The sequence below is a fragment of the Lygodium microphyllum genome, chromosome 28 (assembly GCF_053477565.2).
Source record: "Lygodium microphyllum isolate KBCC chromosome 28, Lygodium_microphyllum_v1.1.10, whole genome shotgun sequence".
Taxonomy (NCBI): Eukaryota; Viridiplantae; Streptophyta; class Polypodiopsida; order Schizaeales; family Lygodiaceae; genus Lygodium; species Lygodium microphyllum.
Window position 1 is genome coordinate 90,280,398 of NC_141162.1, and position 26,207 is coordinate 90,306,604.

The following is a 26,207-nucleotide window of genomic DNA, read 5'->3' on the forward strand; positions in this document are numbered from 1 at the left end:
GCGCATATCTGATTGACTGTATCATCATTCTGTTATTTCTTTTCAGTGAAAGCTCCCGTTCCGAGCCTGCTCCCGTCATGCAAAACTCACAGGGCCTCCTTCATACTTTGCTGGAGCTCGGCGAGACCTTTTTGTCCTCAGAAATTGGTGAAGATGACTTGCAAGACCTAGAAACAAAGATCTCGGCCGCCAGGGGCAGAGATTATGATACCATCCGAGATCTTCAGAAGAAAATAGAGGAGCTTTCAGGAATGAGTGCCATGGTCAGCAGACTGAAGGTACTAATCTCACTGCTTTTTACATCCGATGAGGAAATTGGCTTTTGCAGTATTGAAATTTACTTTTCTCAGGAATAATGAGTGCAGTTTTGTACTTCGTACGTTGGTTCAAATGTTCTTGCCTAGTCTTTATTTTCATTTCAATGCGTAGAACCATGGGTATGGAGAGGCATGCCGGTTTCGTTTCGTTTCGTTTCCTGTCCATGCAGTTAAGTGCACACTTACTATTTATGCTGACAGAATGAGCTCAGGGAGGAAAAGGAGAAGGCTAAAGAAGAAGCGGAAGATTTGACTCAGGAAATGGCAGAGTTGAGGTATCAATTGATGGAACGAGTTGAGCAGGAACGTGAGTTACGTGCACGGACAGAAGAAGCTTCAATTAAAAGGATATCTGAACTTGAGCAACAGGTTGAGCAGGAACGAAGATTCCGAATGCGTTTGGAGCTATCATTAAGAGGAATGTCAGACCTCAAAGAACAGGTTGAGCAGGAGCGTAGACTACGACTCAGTGCAGAAGAGGCTTCAAAAAGATTGACAGAACTTGAGGACCAGGTTGAAAAGGAAAGAGAACTTCGGACTGGCCTTGAAGAAGCCTCATTAAGAAGAATAGCAGAACTTGAAGAAGAGGTGTGAGCTCTTTTTTCAGTCTTTCAGAAAGAATAATCAGATGCATGCTTAAGCACTACATTCAACTCTTGCAGTGGAACCATTTAATACTATTTCAGAGTTGGTGCAGGGCGCATAAGATGAATCACAACATTTAACAAACTGTCTTTTTGGCCGATTAATATCACACTGTTGTTGTTCTAGATTGAGAAAGGATGAGGATAACTGCCCTGCAGGCTTTTGGTCATAAAATCTATGCCTGAAAATGGTGCCTGTACCAGCTAGCTGGAGCATGATTCTCATTCCAACTGTAATAGCAGGCTGGCTTTGTGAAGGTGAGCATGCATAAAGCAAAGCAAAAAGGTGTAAAGCAATGTGCACAGGCAGATACATGGATCTAATATGCCGGACAGACTTTGTGATGTGGAGAGATAATTGAGGCTCTTCAAGGCCTTATCATGCAGTAATTGGATTCCTGGACAAATATTATCGTCTGAAATTGCACAAGTTGTGTTGGACATGTGTAAGTCTATGAGCAATTAAAAAAAATAATTATGAAAATGAAATTAATTAATGTGTAAAATTGCACATGATAATTTGTTTTTCAAAAGTCTGGCTGCTATTAATGACTGTGTCCAATTTTACACATTAATCAATTTCGTTTATACAATTAAGATGGGCAACATCACATGGCTGCTGGGCGAAGACGTCTACCTGCTAGATGAGCTGTCTAGAGCAGGGTGAAGCTGTTTTGGAGCTGTTTGTGCAGTTTTAAGACAGCTTCTATCAGTCTTGTTGATTGAGGTTCGAACTTCATGGCTTTTTGGAGAGATTTGTTGCAACAGACTTTGTCAGATCAGTTTATTGAGCAAGTTGATCTTCATGTGCCTCTTTAGGACTTAAGCCAATTGGGTTCAAATCTGGTGCTTTTGGTCTTGATTGGTGAGAGCAATTGAAGGCATGTGCAAAACATGATAGATCCATGAACAATTGTACTGATCTTTCAGTAATGATAAAGAAATGCCACAAGAGATGCCAAGCTCAAAGGTCACTCTATCTTGGTGTATTGGTGTATGAGCATTATAGCTCCATAGTTTGTTCTATTTATTCTATTGCCTAATCTTTGTTTTTAAGATAAATGCTTGAAAAGTTAAGATTCATTGCCCTTTGATCTAGCAAAGGCTAGTTTCATGGTTCCATTTCCAGGACATCACCAACTTACTTAAGGGGCCGAGTTCAAGCACTTAATTCTTAAATTTAGCCAAACAAGTAAAAGCAAATAGGAGGATGTCCCATAGGAAATGAAGCAAGGACTTTTCAAAGGAATTGAGATCGTTTGGACAAATTGTTGATGACGTATAAGAGGGATTGCAGTTTGGTCCTTTAATGCATGAAGATTAGATGGATGATGTTGCTTCAAACTCTAGGGAGACCAAGAGGGCTGATGCAGATGATGATGCTTTGTTCAAAGTTCAATTGCTTAGTATATTTAACAAGTTTACTTAGCTTTCAAGTGCAATGGAGACTTTTGCCTAGCTTATGGAGAATCCTAAGTGTGTTGCATTAGCCGGCAAAGGGGAGGCAACAAGTTTCATTAATTTGGGATCTTCGTGTGGCTGAGAGATAGCCCATTGGACTCTAGTTTGTTTGTTGGACACAAGACAATGATTCCACTGGTGCAATGTATTCCAGTTCAGCAGACTACTCCCATCTTTGATGGTGAAATCAATGGGTAGAGTAATAAGTTTCAGCAGGTAGAGCATGCAATGCAGCCATATCTATTCATTAGGTTATTTTGGTGAAGGCTTAATGTTTCAAGCTCTGACAAGCAATGTTCAAGTTGGCCAGGGTGCTAGTAGAGATGAACCTACTAGTTTACAAGGGAATGTGTTCCCAAGAATGTGGACTAAACCACATAATGTGATGTGTATAGAAATGTGGGTACTTAGCTAGGTATCCAAGTTCGTGTGCAAACTTATCTACCAAGGTATTAGCAAACATGTGCCTTGAACAGTCATCTTCTGCTTGTGAGCCTTAAATTGAGTCAAATGAGGACACTAGAAGCTTTGACATTGTGCTTGTGTCACCAAAATGAGAAATGGGCTTAATAATTGAATTAAAATGAACTCTAATTCTGGTATTACTAGCTCTTGGCATGGTGACCATTGCACCAGCAGTGAAGGATTTGACAATGGGGCATGTGGTGGACAAGTGTACAAGCCATGTGGTGTAAGGATACGACAAAAGGAACAAGATGCAATATGAAACTTTTACTAATTGAAAGTTTGCACCTTAGGTTTAATGATCATTTGAAAGTTTCACCCAGTAAGCAGCTCACTAAGTTATAAAGTAGGCCATGAGCTTAAGTTTGGTCTGGTGAATAGCTCACTTATGATTAAACAAGTCATTAATTAGCCCTTAATTAAAAATGAGATTGGAATAAGTAGTTGGTTACTCATTTAGAAAGTTGATATTAGTTTCATTCTCTCATTTGAGAGGCATAAGTTTGGAGAACCATTCTTTTTCTCTTTGCTATAGAAATTGCAGCTTTCAGCCATGGAGCATGAGCTTGTCAGAAGTGGATGCAGCAATGGAAGCATGAAAGAATGCTGAAATAGAGTGTTGAACACAAGACAAAGGAGAGAGAAAAAAAAAACACAAGAACATTGCAAAAGGAGAGAACTCAGATATGTGTGCAGGAAATGGAATCTATATGCTAGATACGAGATAGTTGCATACAACAGTGAGTCACGTAACACCCTATAAAAGGGAGTCAGGACAATGACAATGGCACGGACTTTGTGCCAAAACTGCTCACTAAGGCACAAGCGCTGCATGGCTTTGGCCTCCTTTGTCTCATGCTCGTCCCACTCATTTCATAGAGTGGACACCATTGTTTGGCGGATTACACCTCATAAAGGCACTTCAGCAATAACCACATGTAAGCAAAGCGAGTTGAAGAAGGCTTCTTCAACTCCAGTGTGCTATGCTGACGATACATCGCAAGCACCTTGACCTTTACCGTGAAGAATGTGACAATGGATGTAGCTTTGCGAATCACCCCATTCACCCACTTGAGCTTTCTAATGTCCTCCATGAGCAAGTCCAAACAATGACTTGCACATGGAGTCCACACAATCATAGGGAACTCGGCCTCAAGCAAACGGCCCATGCGCCGATAATTCGATGCATTGTCGGTAACAACTTGCATGACATTTGAGGGGCCCACCTACAACCACAATTTACAAATTACAAGTATACTTATTACTGATAATACTTGGAAATTGGAGGTTAGAGAGAGAAAGAGTCTCGAGAGAGTTGAAACTTGAGCCTTTCAAGTTTCAAGTTTCAAGTTTCAACTTTCAAGGTTCAAGAAGGAAGAGAGATGGGGCTCGGGGGTTGGGGACCTTGCAGCGTGGGGGGAAAGAGAGAATTGAGATAGATCATAGATACTAGAGAGATTAATAATTAGAATAGGGAGATAGATGGTTATGCATAAATTAAATTTCAATTATGAATCATGATATTATCATAATGAAAGAAAGTGAAATAAATTTAAAAGGCAAATTGCAATGTATATCTCAATGATAGCTTGTCAAATGTGGCGGTAGATGAATTCACCCGTCGTTTTCCTCCCTCTCTTGCCGGTATTTATGGCTTGTAAAAAGTAAGTGCCGAGTGAATATGAGATGAGTATGTTGATGATGCCCCGTTTCTTACGATCACTCCATCCGTCGGTGAGAATGGAGCAACCATATTTTATCCACACGGCTCGAATAGAATCAAGGGCTCTATCAATCCTCTCCTCTTCATCAATCTTTTTCGTCCTCGTGTCATTGTATGTAACACCGGTCCATCCTTCACGTGGACCCACATTGGCAATGCCTTTTACCATCATCTTCTTTCATTGCTCTTGGTTTAGGACATTGAATGCAAAATTATATTCAATCATTGTACATACAATTTCAATGTTTGCAAGTTGTTGCCTTTCGCTAAGAAAGGCAATCGATCCATGCACATGAACGGGAGCTTGAGAAAGAGAGGATTGTCTCTCTGGCACCGCATGAGCCTCCACTCTTTGTCTTTTACCGGAGCCGGATGTGGATATGGAGCCCTCACCACCAATGGCAGAGGCCTCTCCCACATCGGTTAAAGATACGACCACATTTGATGCTTCCTCGTTAGTAGATATAGGAGTTGGTGCTGATAAGCCACTTCCTTCTCCTCTTGTGGATCCCCCTATCATATTGGCGAGAATCTCCTCCACAATGTTTTGAGAGATCTCCTTGCATGGAGCAACTTGCCCCCCTGTTTTCGAAAGATGTTGGAGAAGCCAAGTTGCACCACTTGTATAGTGCTTCCCGCAATACTTGCATGTCGAATGGTGGGAGTTGGACTTTTTTGTGTACCTCTCCACATGGATTGCATGCAAATTGAAGGCCTTGTGCTTCTCACGAGTCATGGTGCGGATGACGGATAAGGAGGCCCGAGAGAGAGAGAGAGAGAGAGAGAGAGAGAGAGAGAGATGCTTGAGTCTCAACTCTTGAAACTTGAGTCTTGAAAGTTGAAAGGGAGGGAGACTCGAGAGGCCCGAGAGTTGGGGTAAAGTTGAAAGAGCAAGAGTGAGAGAGAGGGGATGGAAGATGAGAATGGCAAATGCTTTGATAGGGTGTGGGATAGAGAGGATGGGAGATGAGATTGAGAATGGCAAATGCTTCGATAGGGTGCGGGAAAGAGGGGATGGGAGGTGAGATTTGAGAATGACAAATCACAAGTCCATTCAAGAATCAAGGTCCAAGAGAGGAAGATAAGAATGGTAAGTGCTTGCTGAATTGGTGTGGAAGCATGGGGGAGAGGAGCACCTTTTGTAGATGAGAGAAGGGTCAAAGTTCAAATAGCAAAGAGAGAGGGGTCAATGGTCAAAGAGAGGGCTACTAGCTAGAAGGAACCCAAAGAGGGCTTGGGAGGGGGGGAGTACATGCTGGAAAAGGGGGTGGGATGAGGTATCCAAGGCTTCCCACCCCCCAAAAAAGTGTAGGAAACGTGGGATGCGGGGATGCAAGAAACGCATGACGCGGGATTGAGGACGCGCAGGCCAAGTGGCCCAAATAGGCCCGTTTTAACATATGAGTTCGTATGGATACGTACCGTACGGATCGTACCGTAAGGACGGTGCTGTATGTTTGTTAGACAGTGTCATTTCCTAGATAGTCGGCCAGTCGGACAGCAAAGTAGTACGGCCAGAGTGGATGCCGCGTCAGCTGGTTAGACAGTGCCATGTGGCACAGTTTCTGCAGTCGGCCAGTTTTCTGCAGCTAAATGCAGCCGATCTGGTGCTGGGAATTTCCTATTTTCGGCTATTTATAGATAGTCTTATGGCACACTCCAGCATTCATCGTTTCAAATTTTGATCTTGAGATCTGTTGGCTGAGACAGATTGTGCTCGGGCTGACGGAGATCGATGTCATCAAGTCGGAGACATACGCAGATATTTCCTCTGCCCCTTTGTGTATTTTTGCACTCTTATATAGCATACTATACCGCAGATTTTCTACGTTTACACTGTCTCCTTTTCTCTCTCTCTCTTCTCTCTGTGTTCACTCTCTCTCAGTCTTTGTCTTACGCTTCCGCATCGCTACACTCTGACATGGTATTAGAGCGGTGAAGATAGACTGACTGAGGGCTGAATCTATCTGAAGAGGAGATTTCAACGCGACACAAGGCTGCGTTTCCAGGATTTGAGGGCGAGTGGGAGGGTTGCGCATCGGATCAAGGTTGAAGCGAGGTGGGCGTGCGGGAAAGGAGTTTAATCGATGTATTTGCTACAGGTTATTGCTGTTCGAAGGGGAGGAAGGCTGCGTTTGAGGCCTTCCATTGCAGATTTTACCTTTTCATCACCTCCGGCGAGTGAAGAAGGTTTGGGCAGCGGAGGAATCATCCCTAGAAGGATGCGTTTTCACAGTCAGAGGGGGTTGCTTTTGCGTTTGTGCAGGTATTGTAGGTTAACATGTGTACAAAGACTAATTTGGAGTTCCAGGCGATCATGGACAGGAAAATGCTTGTCCTACCAGCTCTTCCATCGGATCAAAAGTTTGATGGTGACAATTACCGTATCTGGCGGGTGATGATGTTGGCCATTTTGGAGTCTTATGATTTGGCGAAACTGGTGATGGAGGAGATTAACAGGCCCTCGGTGAGGGATGAGTCCAAACTCTCTTCCAATGCTCGTGCGGAGTTGACCAAGGCCCAGTCTCATTGGGACAAACTGAATGCCAGGATTCGATCTTTTTTTTTTTTGTCTTGCACCACAGCCGTGATAGCTTACATCGAGCACTTGACGTTGGCTCGTGAGATATGGCTAGAGCTCGATCAGATGCACAACGGGATGACCCCGATGAAGAGGGTTTCTTTGGAGATGCAGATGCAGACTTTGTCCATAAATAAGTCTTCTTTGCTTCGGGAACACATCAACAAGCTTCGACAGCTTCAGATGCAGGTTCAAAATGCGGGGAAGCCTATTTCCTCCGAAGACATGGCGATCACTTTACTATCCCAGTTGCCGCCACGATTCGGTACTTTTTATTCCACTTTTATTGCATTAGGGCAGGAGTCGACTCTTCGATAGGAAGAGTTGGTTCCTATAGTCTTGGATCAGGAGGAACAATTGAAGGGAGAGAATGTTTCCAAATCGGAGGCATTGGTTGGTCAAGCCTCTCAGAAGAACGGGAAGGACCAAAAGAAGAGAAGGAAGACAACAAATCCAAGAAGGACAAGGAGAAGGAATCGACTTGCGATATTTGTGGAAAGACCCGTCACTGGAAGAAGGATTGCCCTGACAAAGACAAGAAGGATATCAAGAAAAAGGATACGAAGGATTTTGGAGTGGTGGGTGCCACCCTCATCAACTGCTTTTCTACACTTAGCAGTCATTGAGGACTCTACATCGAAGACTTTTGATGCTGCGATGACAGCTCCCCAGGCTCGAGAGTGGATCGTGGACAGTGGTGCCTCCCGACATATGACTCCTTCCGTTGGTGTTGTCCATTTGCGACCTTCGCGTGGGCAGATTCTCATTGGAGACAGCTCTTCTGTGTCTATTGTTGCGCGGGGTGAGATGAAGCTTATTCCAGATGGACGTGGTGGTATCCACACCTCTGAGGTGTTGCATGTGCCAAGTTTGGGGTATCATTTACTTTTAGTCCATAAGATTTGTGCTCTTGGCCTCTTGGTGGAGTTTGACAGTGATACTGTTCGAGTCCATCGTGCATCGAGGAAGGTTCTCTCTATAGGGTATGAGGAGAATGGCGTCTACAAATTGAAGTCTTCTTCAGCTCTTACTTCTCTTGTTCTTACTTCTCAGACACAGTCCGAGTTATGGCATGCTCGGTTTGGTCACCTGAACTACGAGTACCTTCGGAAGGCGTTGCGAGGGTCGTTTGTTCGAGGATTGCTGGACATAGTGGTGAGCCATCAGCCATGTGTCTCTTGCATTCGTGGGAAACTGCATCGAGATGCGATTCCCAACAAAGCTTCTAGGCGGTCTACTTCACCCATGGAGCTTGTATCTACGGATCTTTGTGGCCCGATGAGGACTGAGTCCGTGAAGGAGAGCTTCTACTTCATATTGATCGTAGATGACTACAGCAGCAGGATGACTTGGGCCTATTTCTTGACTTTGAAGTCGGAGGCTTCCTCTCACTTTAAGGATTGGCTTCTCTTTGAGGAGAACCGTTCTGGCCAGCGGCTGAAGACCTTGCGTTTCGACAAGGGAGGTGAATTTATGTCTAATGAGTTTGCTCGTTTTTGTGCAGATAGGGGTATTCACCAGGAGTTTGCTAACACCAACACTCCCCAAGAGAATGGCATTTTGGAGCGGAAGAACTGAAGTGTGATCAAGATAGCACGCACCATGATGGAGCACCGACAGACACCTCAGTTTCTGTGGGCTAAGGTAGTGGCTACCGCAGTTCACATCCTCAATTGATCTCCCACTTCGACCGTTGACAGGATGACACCTTTTGATGCTTGCTTTCGGACTAAGCTTGATGTCTCTTATTTTAGGATCTGTGGGTGTGACGCTTATGCGCACATTCCCAAGACGCAGCGTGATAAGTTTGAGGCGGCTTCCCGACGACAGGTTTTTGTTGGCTATAGCTCCTAGTCCCAAGGTTATCGTTTGTTTGATCCCGTCAAGCGGGATGTCTACATGAGCCGAGATGTGCGGTTCGTGGAAGTTCCGGCCATAGAGGGGGGTGAGGAACACCCTGTCCTTGGAGATCCAGGGGAGAGTTGGGCTCCCGAGACAGTTCCTTTGGAGCTAGAGCCTCTTAATGGAGATTTTCTTATGATTTAAAGTCTTCTCTTTCACTGGCAACCCTCGAGGAGCTTCCACCGATGGATGTTCCTGAGTCTTCAGCAGATGAAGAGCAACGGGGAGAGGTTCGTCCTCCTCCTCGTTGGGCCCGTGACACACTCCGAGATTTAGGGATTGAGGGGGTCCCTGAGGAGTGGGAACTGCAGGATGGACCGCGGAGGTTACGAAGGACCCATGCACATACTTCAGAGCTTGTTTGCTCCAACTATTGTTTGCTGACCCGTGTTATGCAGGATCGTGAGCCCACTTCAGTGACGGAGGCTTTGCAGTTTGATCATTGGCGGAAGGCCATGGAAGCCGAGTTGGAGGCTATTGAGAGGAATGGTACTTAGTCTCTTGTGCCTCATCCCTCTCACAAGAAGGTGATTGGTGTCAAGTGGGTCTTTAAGACCAAGTACCTTAGCGATGGTTCTTTGGACAAGCACAAGGCTCACCTTGTTGCTAAAGGTTTTGCTCAGCGCCTAGGCATTGATTTCCATGATACTTTTGCCTACACTGCTCATATGGCGACTATTCGAGCTGTTCTTGCCTTGGCTGGCCTGTTTATCGGTTGGATGTGAAGTCGGCCTTTCTGAATGGTGACTTGTAGGAGGAGATCTATGTTGAGCAGCCTCTTGGCTTTGGATCCTCGGATGGGAAAGTTTACAAATTGAAGAAGGCCTTGTATGGCCTCAAAAGGCTCCATGTGCATGGAATGAGAAGATTGACTCGTTTCTTCAGTCGAAGTTGGGATATCGGTGCTCTACGGTCGATCCGCAGCTTTATGTGCACACTTCCGAGGTTGGTCGTGTGTTGTTTGTGTTATATGTTGATGATTTGATTTTGATAGGGGATCATGCACAGAAGGTCCGAGAGACCAAGACAGCTTTACATCAGGCATTTGAGATGACGGATTTGGGGCTTCTTCATTTCTTCTTGGGTCACGAGATTTATCAGTCTCAGAGGGAGATTTTCATCTCTCAACGTGGTACATTCAAGAGCTCTTGGTGACTTTTGAGATAGAGACTTGTCGGCCCATTACTACTCCGATGGATCCGAATTGGAAGGCCACTTCACACTCAGATTCTGGCGTGATGGATGCTTCACACTACCGTTATTTTGATTGGATCCTTGATTTGGCTTCTCAACACTTGTGTTGATCTTTGTTTTGCTGTGGGTCTTTTGGTAGGGTTTATAATGACGGAACCCAAACAGGTGCATTGATAGGCTGCCCTACGGATTCTTCGGTATTTGAGGGGGACCTCTGATTTAGGGATTTCTTATCCCGCAGGTACAAATGCTTCAGATCTGGTTCTTGCAGGTTGGAGTGACTCGGATTGGATTGGTGATGTGGACCACCGACGGTCTACTACAGGCTACTGTTTTATCTTAGGTACAGGTGTTATCTCTTGGAGTAGCAAGAAACAGTCCACGGTTGCCCTTTCTTCTACTAAGGCGAAATATCGGGCTGCGTCTTCCACCACATGTGAGGTTGTGTGGCTTCGGAGATTGTTGGAAGAGCTTGGCCGCCCCCAGATTCGTCCTACTCTTTTGCAGTGCGACAGTGAGAGTTGCATTGCCTTGGTACGGAATCTTGTATTCCATGCATGGACGAAGCACATTGAGATCCAGTATCACTTCATTCGGGAGAAGCTTCTGGATGGGACTATTGATGTGGAGGATAATCTTGTAGATTTATTTACGAAGGTGCTTCCCCAGGCTCTTCTTTGGCAGCATTCCAGATCCCTCAGTCTTTTGACCCGTCCAGGTACTGAGAGGGGGTGTTAGATAGTGTCATTTCCTGGACAGTTGGCTAGTTGGACAGTAGAGCAGTACGGCCAGAGTGGATGCCATGTCAGCTGGTCGGACAGTTCCACGTGGCACAGTTTCTGTAGTCGGCCAGTTTTCTGCAGTTGGCTGCATTAAATGCAGCCGACCTGGTGCTGAGAATTTCCTATTTTCGGCTATTTATAGCTGGTCTTGTGGCACACTCCAGCATTTATCATTTCAGATTCTGATCTTGAGATCTGTTGGCAGAGACGGACTGTGCTCGGGGCTGACAGAGATCGAGGTCATCGAGTCGGAGACATATACAGATATTTCATCTGTCCCCTTGTGTATTTTTGCACTCTTATACAACATATTATACTGCAGACTTTTTGCATTTACACTACCTCCTTTTCTCTCTCTCTCTTCTCTTTGTGTTCACTCTCTCTCAGTCTTTGTCCTACACTTCCGCATCGCTGTACTCTGACAATGTCGTACGGAGGCAACCATGCATTAAATTCACGCAAACTGAAAATGGACACTTTACCACTTTAATCTTGGACATTGGATACCTTGTCGGCCCCAAAATTGGCGCCCCTTGTGGTATTTCTTTATCTTATATTTCAAATGGAAGGAGTACAATTGAGATTCTATGATCTCCTCCTTGAATCCAAGTGCCTCTTGCTGTCAAAACTGACCAGTAAGCCTCCAAATCAATTTACCCCTTGGTTTGCTTGGGCTGCTCTTTGAAAGACAAATTCAGCCCCAAATTTAATATTGGTTGGCTGGCCTTTTGAATCCCCTGAAGTTGCTCAATTTCAGCTGCTAGAATTCAAGTCCTAGTCCCTCAATTTTGAGCACGCATCCTATGGTGGGTGTCAAAACTCTAGTTTTTGCTATAAATTGGAATTTATAGTAGAGATTGATTGAAATCTCTTCCTTTGATGGCTAAGCTGCTGGAAAATGCTGAGATAACTTGAGAGATGGCTAGGGGATGAGAGAGGATCCTGTAGAGAGAGAAATTTCAGAGTTTCATCGCGAGAAACACTAAAAAACTATTGCTGCCGTACTCAAACAGCCATGAAAGTTGTCACCTACAGCTTAGGACCACTAGAAAGACTACTCCCCCATCCTATATGTTGTCATTTGCACTAGATGTCACCTGCTTTTGGAGGGCTCCAAACTGTTGTCACATGTTGTAGGACTGAACCTTGGTGGCTGCAAATCATATCAGCAGCCTCTCCTTGTTCTCTAATAGTCCCCTCTCTTTGGCTGGAATAGACTTTTGCCATCCCCTATAAACGTTTTTTCCACTTGCATGGGCAAGTTTTGCCAAGAGACAGCCTTCTTATATCCAGTTGATTAAATTAAATTTCAGAATATTAATTCTGAAAATTAATTTAATAAATATTCTATTACTCGAAAAATTAGTTTCAGTAGCCAATAATTAAATTGACCAGGCCAATTTGTCTTTCAAGTATCCCTGAGTAGTTATTAACCCTCAGACCGGCATTAATTAATGCCTAGTCTCTAATGTCACTACTAACGTAAGTGGCCAATAAGTTGGTCTAGGCTAAAATCTGACACTTAATATCCAGTGTTGTCTTTGTAAGTAGTACGGACTAATTCATATGGTACGATCTATATGGTACCATATCATGATTCGTATGATTTAGTATGAAAAAACTGGCACTTTGTGGCGATTCTTTCCCAAGGCTACAACTTTCTTTCTTTCTCCTTTCTTTTTTTCTCTTCTTTTTTTCTTCTCTCTCTCTTCTCCAAGCCTCTCTAGCTCTCTTAAGTCTCTCTCTTACTCAACCTTCTCTCTTTTAAGACTACTTTTATTTGTATGATCCTTTATGTATGATATATCCACTCCCATCTATGTACCTTACTGTACATATTCATATGATTTAGTATGAAAGAATTGGCCCTTTTTGGCCGCTCTCCCCAAGCCTACGTATTTCTTTCTTTCTTTTTTTTTTACCTTCTTTCTTTCTTCTTTTTCTCCTTGAAACCTCTCTCTCTCTCTCTCAAGCCTCTGACACCCTCTTTCTCTCAAGCCTCTCTCTTTCTCTCTCTCTCTCTCTCTCTCTAGTCTCTCTTTCTCAATCTTCTCTCTTAAGCCTACTCTTATTTGTATGATTCGTGTATGATGTATCCACTCCCATCTATATACTTGTAACTTGTAGGTAACAGTAGTGCATCTTGCGCATGTAGCATGAGGTTTTGGCCTGTTATTCTTAAATACATGAGGTTTTGGCCTGTTATCCTTAAATATTTATCTTATATACTCTAATGGCATTGCTATTTAGACTTTAAACATCTATTCTATCATATTTAGTCCAAAATAATCAAGTTATTTTTTTTTGGTACTAATATCGCAGTGTATCTTATAAATCTTAAGGTATCATTTAGTACTGTATTTTATAGTACCGTATCATATCATACCTTTTGCATTTGTCAACTATGTGGGTACCACTCAATACTTGTCAGTCATAACTTATTACAACTTTTGCCTTTGGCACCAATTGATATCTCAAGGTTCTAGGTTCCACATTGTGAAATAATTGTCTTGCACCTCAAATGTGTCAGTTAGATTAGCACATTTGATTAATTTTTAATCAAATACTAAGTCTCATGATAGACCATACCCTTGAAATCTCTACAATCGTCCTCGATTGCGTTGCATTGTATCAAAGGAAAAGTGAAGGGTGGTAATTCCTTGATTAAGCACTTAACTACAACAATCAGCAAATGAATATAACTTGAAATGCACAAATAATCTTAGACATTGGACATCCTGTTGGTCCCAAAACTGGCACCCCTTTCGGTATTTCTTTACCTTGATTGCTAATGGAATGAGTATAAGTTGAGATTCAAAATCTCTTTTGTTGTTCCAAAACGCCTCTTTTCTGTAGCAACAATCAGCTTATCAATTCAGGCCAATTGCCCCTTGATTTTTCACCCAGGACTTGCACAAATGCAACCACCAACTGGCCAAATGTTGCCCCAAATTACAATGAATGGGTTGGGATCTAAATTCCCAGACAATTAGACAAATTTCAGGTGTTGAATTCAGCATACGATGCCTTCATCCATTGGCACGGGTCCCAAGGTGGTCATCAAATCCTAATTTGTGCAAAAATTCAGGGTTTCTAGCAGAGAGAGAGAGATCTCTTTGCTGTCCACCAAATTTGGCTAAGATCTGGTCAAAATGACTGAGAAATGCTGAGATCTTGTGAGAAGGTGAGAAAAAGCCAAGATGAAAGAAAAAATTGATTTTCTTCATAAGAAAGCTCTAAATTCTGCTTACCGCTTGCTCTACTCTGTATTTAATGTAGTCACCTATTGGCAAGCACCTCCAAAATGCTGTCACCCAATCAACAATGCTGTTGCCAGCCCTTGGAAGGTGACTCCTTGCTGTCCCCTACTTTTTGAGGCCCTAGATGGCTGTCTTCTGTAGCAAATTGCAGTTCTCTAATCAGAAAATGGACCAGACGCTCTCTCTCTCTACCTCTCCCAAGCTGTAAAACTGTTTGAATGGCTGAGACCTAGCCCTCGAAAAAGTTTTCTTAGTTTGCATGGGCATTTTTGCCAAGTGGCAGCCTTCTAAACCCATTTTCAGCATTATCCAATCATTTAATTAAATTTTAGAATTAAATAATCTTGAAAATTAATTTCAGCACTTCTGACCCTACCCAAAATTAAATGTGCCCATCCATAATTAAATTGGCTAGGCCATTTGCAACCTCGAGTGGTCCACAACCTCTGTTGACCCTTAGATTGTCATTAATTAAATAATTAATGCTAGTCCCTAGTGTCACCATTGATACTTATTGGCCAAACTATTGCCCTAGGGTCTAATCTGATACTAATTGACCAACAAAACTAAGGCAGCATAACTCATCATAACTTTTGCCTTTGACACCAGCTGCATCATCGGAGTCCTTGGCTTGTTACTATGGAATATCTGCTATATTCATCACATGTGCTTAAACAACCTTGCACATTTAATTAAGAATTTAATCAAATGTTATCAGCAAGATTAAAACATCTTAAAATTTCACATCCCCGTGACAAAAAACGAATTGCACTAGAATTTCTATAAGGCATCATAGTCATAACATTGGCCATTGTTGTCTAACCATGCCACATGTCCCAAACCTTGCTGAAAATTTTTAACATGCATAAACATGACATAAATCTGAAGAACAATCTAGAACTTGCTAGAAATCCATTGGATACATCCATAACTCATGTTTCAATAGTTCTGACTTCAGAACCACAGTAAAGCATATTTACAGCATAAACCATGGCTGAAACTCTCAATGGCATTTACTCACATGCTGCTATCCATAGAGCCAGCTATAAACCATTGAAAACTAAGCATAATCTGATCATAAACTGATCACTTGTTGATCCGAGAACTAATAAAAAATTGCTGCAAATGTGATTCCAAATTGATCACAAATTGATTGCAAAAACTGATCAACAATTGATGCAAAAAACTCATGCAAAACTGATCCAGAAAGTGACCATAAAGGGTTCTCAAAATCTGATAAAAAACTGAGCTGAAACTGATAAGAAATCGATCTCAAAACTGAGGCAAAAGCTCATACCCTACTAATCATGAACTGATCCCAAATTGATGCAAAAGTATAGTTTTAGAGCCGCAATAACAACCATACTCATCTACATACATCTCATAGTGACTAGTACATTGAGTAGTGACCCCATGGGAGACATATTGGTAGCACAGTACCTTGGATGTATGCTGAATATATTCAAGATCCACTACATATGAGAGCTGTCCACAACTGGAGGAGTGGAAGTGCTATCTCCCCCTTGAGCATCAGGCAATGCTTCGGACCCTTACTCTGTTGAACTTCATTGAGCCCGAAGGGGCTCTAATTGAAAGGCATCTCGGTAAAGTTACAACAATCGAGGATAGTCTGACAAGTCATCCTCTTCCATCCACTTTGTATCTATTGGTAAAACAATGCTGAAGCTTCACCAATAAGCGTATGGAAACTTTACCTCTAACTTTACTTGCCTCGAAATCTCCAGTAGGTTGTAGTCTTTCTTCCCCTTAAGCATTGCGATGCTTTATGCTTTCACATTGTTGCAATGCCAACTTAACTAATATGCTACATTGCATCCAGTTGACTAGCCCCTCATGTGTACTTGACATGCTAGGAGCACCAGATGCATAAGGAAACATTCTTGTTTGCATAATTTGGACCATTGCAATGTGATTGTGCATGGAAATTTGCATGCTATTAGCCATACCAAGATACATTTTCCCATACATTGCATGCATTACTAGCTACATTTTTCCTCATGGGACCAACACTAGACAGAGTATTTGCATGACCAGCATTAATACCATGAGTTGCAAACACAGTGGACTACATATATGCATTGTCAAACTTGTCACTTTGTGCCCCAGCATCATGCCAATATTGCTATACATGGGGTTATGCATATTACTAACCATACCCGCAAACACTAGGCCTTGCACTCGACGCATTGGTTGCTGTATATCATAAGGAGTTGTGCTATACATCCCTGTATGCGGTCCCAAGCTCCACCATAGCATTGAAACTAGTGCCACCACCAAAGTACCTTGGCTGCCCCATCATTATATGCATGTCGTGCTGTCCAAAAAGCATAGGATTGGCACTTCCAAAAAGCATAGGATTGGCACTTCCAAGTTGGCCTTTCATCTACAGCTTAAGACCACCACAAAGACTACTGCCCCATCCTATATGTTGTCATTTGCGTTAGAAGGACCTTGGGTTGTTGTCACTTGCTTGTGGAGGGCTCCAAATTGCTGTGACATATTGTAGGATTGATTCTTGATGACTGCAAATCACATCAACAGCCTCTCCTTGCTCTTTAATAGCCTCCTTCTCTCTCACAATGACTAGAATAGACTTCCACCGGTCCCCAGAAACAATTTTGTTACTTGCATGGGCAAGTTTTGCCAAGTGGCAGCCTTTTAATCCCATTTTTCAGCATTATCCAGCTTAGTAAATTAATTTTTACAATATTAATTTAATAATTATTCTAGTGCTTAAAAAATTAATTTCATGAGTGAATAGTTAAATTGGCTAGGTGAGTTTGCCTTCCAAGTATCCTTGAGCAGTTATTAACCCTTAGAACGGTATTAATTAATTAATTAATACCTAGTCTCTAATGTCACCATCGACATTAGAGGTCAATAAATTGGTCTAGACCAAAATCTAGTACCAGGTAGCACCTAGTACTTGTTGGGCGTAATTATTATAACTTTCACCTTTGGCACCGATTGATATCTCGGGGTCCTAGCTTCCACACTGTAAAATAATTGACTTGCACCTCAAATGTGTAAGTCGCATTAGCACATTTGATTAACTTTTAATCAAATGCTAAGCAAAGCAATAAGATTTCAGGTCCTAGCTACATTGGCTATATCTTGCTATATGTAGAGGATTTACCTATAATCCGCTTAGATTTTCCTACCATAGCAGAAATTAATGATTAGCTTTGTGCTACTTTTGAGATGACAGACCTTGGTTTATTGTCTTACTTTTTGGGAGATGGAGATAGTTTACATTTCCTTCATTTTCAGCCTCTTCTTATGCTTATTGATGGCAAGTTTCCCCAACTATACACCAAAAACATGGAGCTCCAAGAGGAACACTAGAGGGAAAAGGGGATTCTACTGCAAGAAAATCTATCTTGTAATATCAAAAAGCTTTTATTTCATTATTTTGATAACCACAACAAAGAAAACAACAAATCTTCACGTAGCATCATAGTAGATATCTTCCACGGATTTGATAGAATGAACCATAATCTTCAACATATTCATAGAATCCATCAATAGAACAAGGAACATAAAATAATACACCATTTTTTAATGGAAATCAATCACATAGTATTCATCTTCAATGTCTTCATAGTTTTCTCTCTCAATCTCTCATATACATATACACTGTTTTGATAGAATTATTGGGGGAAGTATTTTTGTATCATAGCAAATTATGCTCTCTAGTTTTTGACTTTTTGCACAATATGCAAGAATGTTGACATTGTGAGGGAAGGCATTAAAATGGCCCAGGACCGTGCCATATTTTATGATAACCAACATTGTGCTCCTTGAGAGCAATAAGAGGACATGTGGGTTTACCTTAAAGTTCCTAAGGACTCTAATTCAATGAGTACTAGTAAGTGCTGTAAGTTATCAGATTTGTGGCCCTTTCCAAATTACCAAGAAGATAAGGAGTGTATCTTTTGAACTTGATTTAATTTTGGAGATTCAAGTTCATTCAATGTTCCATGTGAGTTGTTTAAAAGAACGACTGGAACAAGGTAAACTATGCTCGATATATTGCACTCAAGCCTGAATTGATTCTTAATCATAGGACTAAATGATATTGCCAGACCATTTATCTTGAATATGTAGCCAAGTTGAAGAACTGTCTAGAGTAGAGACCTTGGGAGGTGATACATTCATTGAAGAGTCATTTTTCTCACTTTGTCCTTGAGGATATTGTTAAGGACAACAATCGTTCATAAGAGGGGAAGTGTTACATCCTTAGACATCTAAATGGACACTAGTAGCATTGGTCATAGTGACCTTGAAGTCACTTAGTGTGAATGTACCAAGGACACTTAAGGGTAAGGGTTAGGGTGACCAAATTCTATTGATAGACCATATGGCCCTGTTGTGCATAGGATTGTGTGATTACCAATCGTGGACTCTTGGCTCATAGGCCAATGCATCCGTACACCAGGATGGTGTGGATTGATGGTATAGAACGAGGTCCTTGGGATGTGGTTGTAACTTGGAGTGTTGCTAGCTCCTATGCTTGGGGGTGAGATTGTTTGGCTCTATGGCTAGAAGGTGAGTTTGACGTTTAGTCCCTTTATATTTATGAATATAGCTTGTGTCGTGTCTCATGTGTAGGTTGGATCCTAGGAGGGTGTTTTACTTGGGCTGCTTAAAATGAGAGAGAAGCCCCAAATAGCTAGGATAAGCTTTCCAAAGGAGTAACCGGTTGCTCCTTAATTAGACCTTGTTTTTTATGAAGGGCTAATTAATGACTTAGTCATTAATCATCAGTGAGCTGCTCATTGGACCAAACTCAAGTTTAGAGCTTGCATTATAACTCAAGTGCCCTAAGTGAGCTGCTTACTGGGCGAAACTCTCAATGTAACTTAATTCTACGGTGTAAACTTTCAATTGAATGAAATTTTTGCATTGCACCTTATTACTTTTGCCTTGCTCTTATACCACATAGCTTGTACACTTGTCCACTATATGCTCAGTGCCAAATCCTTCATCTTGTGCAATGGTCATCATGCTAAGAGCTAGGGATACCGTAATCAAAGTTCATTTTTGTTAAAATATTTGTGAAGTTTAATTAAATCATCAAGTTTATTTTTCATTCTGGTGACACAAATTGACCGATCTGAATTTTGATGAAAATGGCCGAAATCTGTTAAGGAATTGTCACTAGATGAGAGAGGAAGCTGAAGAGAGAGAAATCTCTAATTTCTGTCGTGAGAGAGTACTCAAATCTGGTGCTGCTTGCTGTGAAACATCATTTAATTTTGTCATCCTGTCACCCTGTCCAGAATGCAGTCACCAGTAGCTGAACACCCTCTTGATGATGTCGCCAGGTCTTCCCTCGAAAAGGACCCTCCAACAGTCTCCAACAGCCTTCCCCCTAGTTGCATGGGAAAGTTTGCCACTTGGTAGCATTCTGAGTGGATTTTTTTCAGCCATTTAAATTAATTGGTAGAATTAATAATTCCAAAAATTAATTTCAGCCCTTGTCCTTGCTCAGAAAATTAAATGTACTCATCCAATTGAAGTGGTTAGGCCATTTTGACTCCCAAGTGGCCTTGAGTATCAATTAGCCCTTGAATTAATTAATTAATGCCTAGTTCCTAATGTTACCATTGACATTTAATGGTTAATTAAATACCCTAGGCCCAAACTATTGCCATGCAACACCTAGTACCTGACCGATACAACTTATTACAACTTTTGCCTTTGACGCCCATTGACATCTGGAGGTCTTGGGCTTGTCATTGTGACTTAATTGACTTTCAAATCACATGTGTGCCTCACATGTGCACATTTAATTAATGTCTAAGCCAAGTGCTAAATAAAGCATAAAACATCACGTCCCTGTGACTAGGGTGACCTACCAAAAACATGTTGGGCAACATGAGGGAGAGAAGGGGAGTTATAAAACAAGGGGGGAAGGGGAGCAAGGAAGTGAGAGGAGGGAAGGAGAGGGGAAGAGGGAGGAAAGGGTAGGTGTAGGATACTTTGGGATTAGGAGAAGTTGAATTGTCTAAGTTGTGACTGGTAGGGAGGGTGGAAGCAAGAGGAAAGCAGCATGGTCTAAGGAGGCAAGAAGTAGACAAATCAATGTATCTTTGGTAGCATGCACATCACTGGTGTTAAGAAAAAGAACAATGTTTGAAATGTTTGCTTCCAGGCACCTTATATTTGACATCATGTGGACATTTTTTGACTTGTACAGGGGTCCTGATTGTTTAACAAAGCTGTATGTCTGTTGGAGATCCTTTTATCTGAACAAACACTTCGCCTATACAGGTCATGTGGCTGCAGGCAAGGCTAGAAGAAGCAGAGGGTGAACTTCAAGCTGAGAATGAACAACATGTTGAGGCTTTGATTCAGTATGAAGAGGAGAGGGTTCTCATGGAAGCTGATCTTCAAGCAGCTAAGCGTGGCTTGAATTCAGATCATGCTGAAGCAGACAAAACTATTAAAGAAATGAATGATCTCTCTCTACAAGACCATGTTGAAGTTCATTTAGTTCTTAAGGAATCATTAGAAAGGAACCAGTGCTCTGACAGCCAGAGGGAACATTTGGATGATGTAGAGAACAATTTACTCTCAGAAAGGAAGCTTCGGGTTGAAGCAGAGAATAAACAGAAAGAGCTTTCCAGTGCACTGGAAAGAACTCTTACTCAGCTTTCTGTAATGGAAAGGGAAATTGACATAGAGAAGAAAAAGATTGAGCAGCTGGAGCAAGATCTGCAGTGCAATGAGAACAAGATTTTAAGGTTTTCAGAGGAAGAGAAAATAATGCAGGACAACATTGAAATGTTGAGGCAAACTGTTCTAGAAAAGGAAGAACTTGTATCTTCTCTAACAGAGGAACTTTTCCTACAGAAAGAAGCTAATAGAAGTCTGATGATCCGTTCATCTTCACTTGAATCAGATCTTCAGGCTGTGTGTAATCAACTAGTTATATGTGAGTCTCAAGCCAACGAAATGGGTTTGACTATTGCAAATTTACAGGAAGCATTGCTCCTTGAACGTATGAAGGCATCACAGGCTGAAGAGGAAACAATACTGCAGGCTAAAAGACTTAACAGGAAAGATGAGGAATATTCACATCTGAAGATGAAATATAACACTCTCTTTTCTAAATTTGAATCGCTACAGTTAAATTTATCGGAGTGCAGAAGAAGGGAAGGGGAAGCATGTGCACAAGTTAGTAACTTCGGCCTAGAATTGTCTCTGGCCAAAGAAGAGGTGGTTAAGTCAGAGGTACGATTGCAAAGACTTATGAGGCAAAAGGATGAGCAGCTAGAAGCAGAAATGTTTCAACTTGACAGTGCTCTGCATGCACAGAAACAAGCAAACTATGTTTTGCTTAAGCAGGCAGAACAACTAAAAAGCTCAGAAGCTGAACAGAATAAGCTGCAAAAGGAGTTGGAGCAGGTAAGTAAGACTTGTGACTTGCTAAGAAAAGAAAGGGATGATCTGAAAACTGCTTATGCTGAGTTAGAAAATCAGTTCTCAAGGAGGAGAACAGCAGTTCATGGAAAAGTCACTACTAGTCTTGACTCTTAGAACTGCTGAATGAATCTATTCCAGAGATATATAGGAACACAGAGCCAATCAATTATTTAAAGCCTTCCATGCTGATTTAACCACAGATGATAGGATGCTTCACAGTGTTTGAGATGTGCTAAAGAAGCATCATGGTTACCATGGAACATTCACCTAAAGTGGGCAGATGTGTACAAACTATGTGAATCATTTATGTGAAACATGCAAAGATACCAATATGGCAAGTCACATTGGCATGCTCTAGTCTAGCCAGAATGTTGGATGAGGACCTGAATGTAATGTCCTCGGCTCTTTAAGTTGCAGGTAGCAGGACACCAGAAGCATGTCAAATGCTCTTAAAGAGGTCAGAGTACGATCAATCTCATTATTCTTTGAATATCTATGTATTATAGGTCTCACATTTTTCAGTGAGCTGCTACAGTTTCTGATTGCTTTCACTGTTTTCTTTGACGTGCAGTGTTATTCTTGGATCATAGGATTGTTGTTGATAAACAATCTCCTTGATAGTGGTCCTCTTGTAACAACACACTTGATGGTGGTTCTTGTGTAAGGATGTAAGTTTGGGAGAGTCTCTCTTTCTCTCTCTCTCTCTCTCTCTCTCTGTGCGCACAATGGGCTCTAGATATCTTGTTGTAACATTGGTCCCTCCACCTGTTTGTGTGCACACACACACATGCACGCGTGCGTGATGCTATTGATACATATACATGTAGTGTTAGACACAGTGTCGCGCGCGCGCGTGTGTGAAATGCTATTGATACGTATACATGTAGTGTTAGACACAGTATCCTTGTATTTACTGGACTTTTGAGCTTTTTTAAAGATCATATGTAATGACAATGCTTATGGCAACATGGTGCTCAGAAGCTGCTCCCTTCATGCTAGGTATATTCATAGATCTTGAAACTCATGGATACTTGGTATGCAAAAGTTCATTCCAGGGAAAGTTCAGGTCTGGGCGTCATGATTAAGGTATTGCATTGGCTCGCAGTGACTCTTTCATACAGTAGGTCCCCAAGACTAACCTGGTCATCATTTGCTGCATGTTTGAGCATCATCTTTACTTAGTTTAAACACAATTCTTAAGAGGGGCTTTTCTATGCACTTGCAGAATTTGACTGTTGTATGTATTAGTCTGTTCTCCCCCCTCAGGACTATCTCCCATGGGCTGGGAGTTGGGATCAATGGCTCTGACAAATCTTGGAAAGGCAAACTTGATCAGGGTTGCTACATTTCATTCCAAAGCAAACCTGGAGACTTTGAAGTGAACTCCTTCAATTCAGACAAAAAAGTAAACCTAGAATCACATTTGCAGGATTCAATCATCAATGGTCCTCATTGTTTGGAAGTTCCCCAGGTGCTTTAGGGCCTATCCAATTGTCATGATTGCCTTTAATCATTGAAGCACAATTTAAGGTGCAAATTGGCAAACACAATTAAATGAAAGCAAACTAGACGAAGTAGATTAAAAGGAACTCTCAGAGCACCAAACTAAGCAGACAGACTGTATGCTGGCAAAATAATAGCAGGGTGAAAGGAAAGACAACAATAGCAGGATGCGCTCAAAGCCAGCAAATGCTGGATGAAGAGACAGTAGGGCAAAGTAAAGCTTTAGCAAAGATGACTAACTCTTTTCAGGAAGTAAGGTGAGATAAAGCAGGGCCCTCTCAAAGATTGAGGATGGAAAGTGGGGCCATCTTCAAAGCAAGGTGAGCAAAGCTTGACAAAGCTCAAAGGCAAAGGCAACTCTCTGTTGGGAATAAAGCAAAGCTCCATTATAGTGGTATGTCCCTTAGTGAGGTGGATTAGCATGAAATGTGAGAGGGCTTCAACTTCTTCTTCGAGCATCCCATAGCAAATTGATGAGGTTAAAAAAAAGAGGGAGGGTGTGTAGAGAGTGTGTTAGCCTTGCTCGTCTTGCTTGGCCAAGCTATGTGGCCTAATTCACACCAACTCATAGTGGTCATGACAAGTGTTGGGATTTCGGGAGTGGGTAGTGAGCTGGGATATCCCTTTGAGATGGTCTTGTCTCTAAACTATCATGCATTGGCTGATCAGTTTTGGTAAGGTCTAACCTAGCAACTCACAATCTCTCTATACTCTCATGTAAAGATGGAGCATCCTAAGAGGATTGCTAAGGGCATAGTGGAAGTGTAGAGAAACCAAGTTTGAAAACATGCATACTAGGAATGATCCATCATCACTCTTTGCTAATCGTTGTGGGGATTTCAGGGCTAGTCTTGGAAATCAGTAGTTTGGGAGATTCTATAGTCTCTATAGAAACGATGCCAACCTAGTTGAGGGCTCCATAACTGTAGGTGCTAAAACAACTACATGTGCTTATTAATCTTTTCGAATAGTGTCAAGTGGGACCAATGTTTGTCCATGTAACATCTTGAACATTAATCCTCAGTTCTTTCAATGGGCCTCATGCCATCTTGAGACATGTTTGTCGATTGCATTCAAGGCTAGGGTTACAGCCTTGTAGCTAACAAGATTGGACGGCACATGTGATCACATCCTTTCTAATATTGCATATCCTCACATCCATCTTGCCTTAATAGTTAGAGTCATCAATATGCACAAGGAAGTGCTTAATGTGAGTTGCTCCATGAAGAGGAGCATACAAGGATGAGGGAGTAGTATATTGGTGTATTTGTGAGATATATGAAGAAATATAGAGTAAAGAAAGTTATTTGCATAAAAATGGTCACGAAACAAATTAGTGAAAGCTATGAGAAAAGTAGTGTTTAGATAGGGATTCCTTTTACTTAGGCCCCTTATAGACATGCTTTGCAGGGAGGTGAGTGATCATAAGATTGACATCTACAACTTTACAAAATTTTTTAATTCATTTTTAAAAACATTTGCAAACAGCAACAAATTGTAATAGCCCGAATGGTGAAGTGGTTAACATGTATTGTCAAGATTTTGGTTGAAACCTCTTAACACATGGAAGGATGCACCTATTTTCTTTGGGTGGCCTATAGTTTTTGGGTGACCTATAGAGTTGAACTCTTAACTGGCTATTGTTGTTTTGAAGACATGTTTGGCAGACATATGCACTTGTGGATGTTTGTCATGTGTATAATGGGCCTCATTATCAGTAACAAGTCAATATAGATAGCTTTTAAGGGGAATAGAGATCTTAGACCACTTTGAGGCGTGGGTGGGGATGCTTCATTACCCTTGCATGTAGATGATACACATGGATTCCCATAGTCGGAGAAATATGATCAAAGCAAGAGATGGGGGAGATGGTTTCCATACGGCATTAAAAATTGCTTTACATGAGTCACATATGTGAAGAGATTTAGAGTTCGAGTTTGTGATAAGTATAATGTTTTGTTATTTGTGAGTTCTTTGGTAGAATATATGCTTTTGGTATAGGTTTTATCAATATAATCTATGGTTCTCATATTATATCTTCAATTGAGTTAGTGACTCCAATTTGTTTTAATGAGGACGAATAGAGCCTTATTATACTTCCTTCTTCATAATAACTCGAATGCACGAAGTACAAGTATTACTGTCCATTCACTATTGTCATATTATTTTCATTGTTCAACTTTATGATCACATTTGATTATATTTATGGTTTTTTAAATGTTTTCAAGGTTTTTTTCAAAATGTTCAATTTTTGGGTAGATGCGGATTTTTTTCCAAAAGTTTCAAAATGTTCAATGTTTACGTTTTTAAAAAAAATTAAGTATTAGTGGAAGAAGATTTGTAAGAGAGTGCTTTTTGGATTCCATCAAAGTGAATTGAAGTACCTAACCTCATCATTGCACCAAACTCAAAAGCGGAGCCCTAGCATAAAACCTATCAATAAAGGCTAAGAGATACATGATAAGAAATTGTAATGTGAAATAACATTTACTAAACTCATACTAAGACATACTTTAGATTCTTATATATGTGACTTGACCCCTTTTAACATGATTTGTATCTATCTTCTCAATATTTGGTTGGGAGGACAATATTTGCATATATAACATGACACAACTTATGCAAGCATAAAGAGAAACATAGAGGAAGCTCACCTCCAAGTTACATAGCCTAAATAGACTTCCTTGAGCTTGAGACTAGCAACATGTTGGTCAAAGTACGTGTTGTAAGGGTTGATGCCCCATACCATTAGTCAACATCATCTTGATGCATGGATGGAGTAACCTCACAATAGGGTCCAAGAGTGGATCTTGTTAGAGATATCACACAAATGAGCCTTGAGTCCTTTTACATGACTTCTTAATCATCTTTTTACAGGACTCCTTGCTCATCCTAGTCATAGTGAGTGAAGACATTAAGATCT

At 41.4% G+C, this 26,207-nt stretch overlaps 1 protein-coding gene across 1 annotated transcript in view; it reads left to right on the forward strand.

Moving 5' to 3' along the window:
• Window positions 1-22,826, forward strand: part of LOC148011746 (uncharacterized) — a 23,076-nt gene extending 250 nt beyond the window's left edge. Inside the window, exons 2-5 of the mRNA XM_087670512.1 lie at window positions 47-278; window positions 519-905; window positions 20,627-22,238; window positions 22,353-22,826. Of these exons, the coding sequence (XP_087526638.1) occupies window positions 47-278; window positions 519-905; window positions 20,627-21,895 (1,888 nt within the window). The 3' untranslated portion in view covers window positions 21,896-22,238; window positions 22,353-22,826. The remainder of the gene's footprint in view (window positions 1-46; window positions 279-518; window positions 906-20,626; window positions 22,239-22,352) is intronic.
• The last annotated feature ends 3,381 nt before the right edge of the window (window positions 22,827-26,207 follow it).